At 38.1% G+C, this 4,221-nt stretch overlaps 1 protein-coding gene across 1 annotated transcript; it reads right to left on the bottom strand.

Moving 5' to 3' along the window:
• Window positions 1-2,880: 2,880 nt before the first annotated feature.
• LOC130685018 (olfactory receptor 1052-like) lies at window positions 2,881-3,831 on the bottom strand. Its single transcript, XM_057508185.1, has one exon. It carries the CDS (start codon window positions 3,685-3,687, stop codon window positions 2,881-2,883), a length of 807 nt encoding a protein of 268 aa, XP_057364168.1. The 5' UTR covers window positions 3,688-3,831.
• Window positions 3,832-4,221: the final 390 nt, after the last annotated feature.

Raw genomic sequence — 4,221 nt, 5'->3', positions numbered from 1 at the left:
CAAGCGGGAGTTCAGTGAGCTTCCCTTCCCTCTCCCGGTCCTTCCTTGCTCTCTGCTGCCTGTAAGGAAGTTGTCAGTTCCTGCTATTCTCACTTAATGAATTCCTTCCTCACCTTTCACTCTGACTTCCCTGTGTCTCTGAACATAATTCCTTCCCAAAACCTCTGTTTATTTATTTACTTGGATGCCAGGTCTGCTCAGGCCTAAAATATGATGAATGCATGAGAAGAAATACAAGCATGTGTGATGAAACCTGCAGAGCATCTGCCACCAGCTCTGCTGACTCCTCTGAACCCCTTGCAGACCCTCCCGTGCCTGCTCAGCCTACATTTCTCATGGCCCCTGAATCAGTGAGCAAAAGTCAGCTCACATGTCCGAGTTTACACCTGTCTGAATTCTAATCCACTCTACTTATCTGTTCCTTAGTGGCTGCTCAAGAGATAACGAACTTTGCTCAAGAGATAATGTCTGTATCTTACCTCAGTTTTCTTCTTATTTTTTAATAAATGTGTGGATCACAAGCAATTGCATCTATTCCAAATTAAAAGTGTTCATGTCACTATATAAGCACTTTCTGCATGTTTCTGTAACTGTTTATTTTGAACCATTTCAAACTTGTAGAAGAGATTTAGGAAAGATAAAAATTTGCAAGAATATTTAAAGGACCACTCATATACCCCTTAGCTACAAACACAATTTGTAATTTAGACCTTTACTTTATTACTCTTTTAATCTCTCTTACAGTCTTATATAAATATAAGATGAGTATTCAAATGTATAACCCATTTATAAATACATGTATTTGTAATAATATTCATTGACAATAATAATATTGTACTATCCAATGAATAGTCACACTCTCCAAAAGTTTGATCTAATGTTAGGTAATACATTCATTTTTCTCACAATAGTGAGTCTGTCCTGTGTGCTGTATCACATAAGAGTATTTTGCATTTTTTATCTTATGTTATTTACATGTTTGAGATCTTTGACCTTAACAGATTTATACATAATTTTGGTTTTTATCTTGCAGAGTTTCAATATCTAACAGATATTAAAATCACATTAAACTCAGTACATCTAATGTGTGTCTATATGTTGTCTACATACCTATCATCTATATACCCATTATCTATCTATATAATCCTACCTGTCTATGAAACTTAGAAGTGGTATATTTATTTTCTCTTTCAAGTGACATGTGTTGTCATCTTTTGTTTGCTTCTCTGTTGAAACAAATACTGAAGTAATCTTTGCCTTCTCTCTCCCTCACCTCCTGCTGGTGCTGCATCAAAATGAATCTTGAATGTGTGCTTCTCACAAGCTTCATTGTGAGAGTTCTGGCCTCGCGTGCCATCAGTGCCCAGCTGAATGGACGTGCAGCCTCCTGCCAGGGCTCGTCCGTCACTTCTGCCGTTCTGTGGGCTAGTTATCTTCAGTACAGCAGCCAGAGTGAGCTTGTTCATCATAAATCAGACCGTGTCATTCTCTGGTCTGACTTCCGTCCTATGCCCTTCTCTGCCCTTGGATTCAGAATCCCTGCAGATGCCCACATCGTCTGGATCCCTTTTTCTATTTGGCAACGTTGCCTGCTTTATCAGTCCTTCCCCTTTTTGCTCCACTTCTGATCATTTTGTTGCTTCTGGAAATCTCCAGGACCCACCCCACCAGCTCTTCAGCTTTGCTCTTGGCTCTGCTCTCTTCCTAGAAAGCTCTTCCTTCAAAAATTCTCACCACATGCAGGTTCTTGCATTTAATTTATGTGTCCTAACCAATTTATCTTAGGAGGCACACAGGCTGAAAACCGTTCAGTCATGTAAACCCTTTCTTCTTTCCCCAATAGAAAAAACTGAATCATTTTTCAAGTCCCATTGGTGATTTTCATGACTATCCCTGCCTATGTCTCCTTCACTTTATTACTCACCTATAGCACTTCTTGTTTCCCTCAAAATAATTTTTTTTCATTACAGCTTCAGTATAATATTTTCCAAATTGTTCTTTGACTTTCTAATATGTGACAATGCTGGCATCTTAGGAAATTTCCTAAAGCACACCATTTCCAATTCATTTAGGGTTTCATTATTGCTATTGAAAGAGTTCTAAAACATGTTATATTGACATTAAAGGATCTTCACACATGGTATAAATACTTGCCACACTTATTTTCTACTGCTTTTACTTAAAGAGTTCATGATAAACCATATCCATATATGTTCTTTCAATAGTCAAAAAAATTCCTCCCCATTTACCATGTACTTCCACTGACTGTTCATCTAATAAGCAATTTTTATTCCACAGTTTGCACCTTTTTAGATTTGGATCTCTCAAAGTAGCTGTCACAATAAAGGTACCCAATAAAAATGTGTCAGATGAAAAAGCTATAACTGATGTGAGTTATATTTTCTAAAGACTCTAAGATGCTATTAAAATACAAAACAGAAGGTATGTATTTTACTTGAATTATGACATTTTTACCAAAAAAAAAATGATGGCAAAACTAAGACAATCATGCCAAAGGACCATTTCAATTTTTCTGAGATAACAAAGAAATTCATAAATGAATATTTTACAGTAGACTTTTGATTTGAGTCTATATCAAATTCTTTTAATTCCACAATGAGTTATTTCAGAGTCTAGCATGAGAGATTTCTAGAAAAAAATTTTGTATCATTTCTTGAGTGAATGACCTATTAAATCAGACAAGAATGGATGATGAAGTTCAATGATTTCCAGTCTTCATGGCAAACTTAACACTCATTTCTCAAATATCATAGGAGTATCTTGATTAGGGTTTCATGATTGTATCTGTGATACAATTATGAGGAAAATCTATATGCTAGCAGATTAATGGTTGTGAGCAAAGCCTTACACAAGATTGAGTCAAATAAGGGTTGTCTTCCACCCTAGTGATCTTTTTGCTGCATCTTTCACATCCTTATTCCTCAGGCTATTAATCAGTGGGTTTTGCATGGGGATCACCAATGTATAGAACACAGCAGAGACTTTCTCCTGTTCCAGGGAATACTTAGAACTTGGCTGGATGTAACTAAAGGTCACAGACCCGTAGAACAAGGTCACAGCAGTCAGGTGGGAGGCACAAGTGGAGAAGGCTTTGCACCTCCCCGCGGCTGAGCGGATTCTCTGGACGGCAGCAGCGATGCGAATGTAAGAGGCCATGACGACAGTGAAAGTGAATGTTGCAATGACTGCGGAAAATATCAAAAGCAGCATCTCGTTGTTATGTGCATCAGAGCAGGAGAGCCTCAGAAGAGGGGGAACATCACAGAAAAAATGATTCACGATGTTAGGACCACAGAAGTCTAGTTTGAGCAAACCTACTGTGTGTATCAATGAGTTAATGAGCCCAGCCAAGTAAGATGCCAGCACCATCTGAATACAAATCCTCTGGGTCTTTACGACTGTATACAACAAGGGATTAGCTATCGCCACATAGCGGTCATAAGCCATCATAGACAGGAGGATGCCCTCCATGGTTACATACACTGCAAAAAAGAAACTTTGTAGAACACAGCCAACAAATGTGATGACCTTTTGCTCTGACAAAAAGTTGACCAGCATCTTAGGAGCATATACAGTTGAGTAGCAGATATCACAGAAAGAGAGGTTGCTAAGGAAGAAGTACATTGGAGTATGCAGTTGAGAATTTAACCAAATCAAAATAATCATCCCCCCATTGCCTAGCAGAGTGATGGAATAAATAAGGGTGAAGAGCAAAAAGAGAGGGATCTGTACATTAGGATTTTCAGTTAAACTTACCAGAAGGAATTCCTTCACAACTGTATGATTCCATCCTGCCAGGCATTCATGCTTATAGAGATCTTTAGTTGCAGAACAGGATGCCATCACTCAGATTAAAAACAAAATAGGATTCTGTCCGTGATCTGGTATCAATAATAGAATGGAGCATTTAAGTTCATCCTGTAGTTAGGTGAAGAAAGGAAATTAACTTTAGCAGTGGGTTATATATGTACCGGACAATCCATCTACAGTGACTCAAATTTGTGGAAGTAGACACTATTTTATCTCCCACTTCTCAGTTTGTACATCATGATAACTGGGATAAGAAATTCTCTCAGATCAAAAAAGTGTTACTTAGTAAAACTGACAGTCAACCAAGACATGCCTTACACCAAACCTCTCACTATTCTGGCATAAACAAGACCCTTGTTTACATGGGTTATGAACTGTAGCTCCCAGTGA

Source organism: Manis pentadactyla, chromosome 9 (genome assembly GCF_030020395.1).
Source record: "Manis pentadactyla isolate mManPen7 chromosome 9, mManPen7.hap1, whole genome shotgun sequence".
In the NCBI taxonomy this organism is placed as follows: domain Eukaryota; kingdom Metazoa; phylum Chordata; class Mammalia; order Pholidota; family Manidae; genus Manis; species Manis pentadactyla.
This window is presented reverse-complemented; position numbering and strand designations above follow the sequence as displayed.

What these genes read in the sequence shown, in the direction of transcription:
- LOC130685018 (XM_057508185.1), bottom strand. Translation starts at nt 3,687, where the DNA reads ATGATTATTTTGATTTGGTTAAATTCTCAACTGCATACTCCAATGTAC.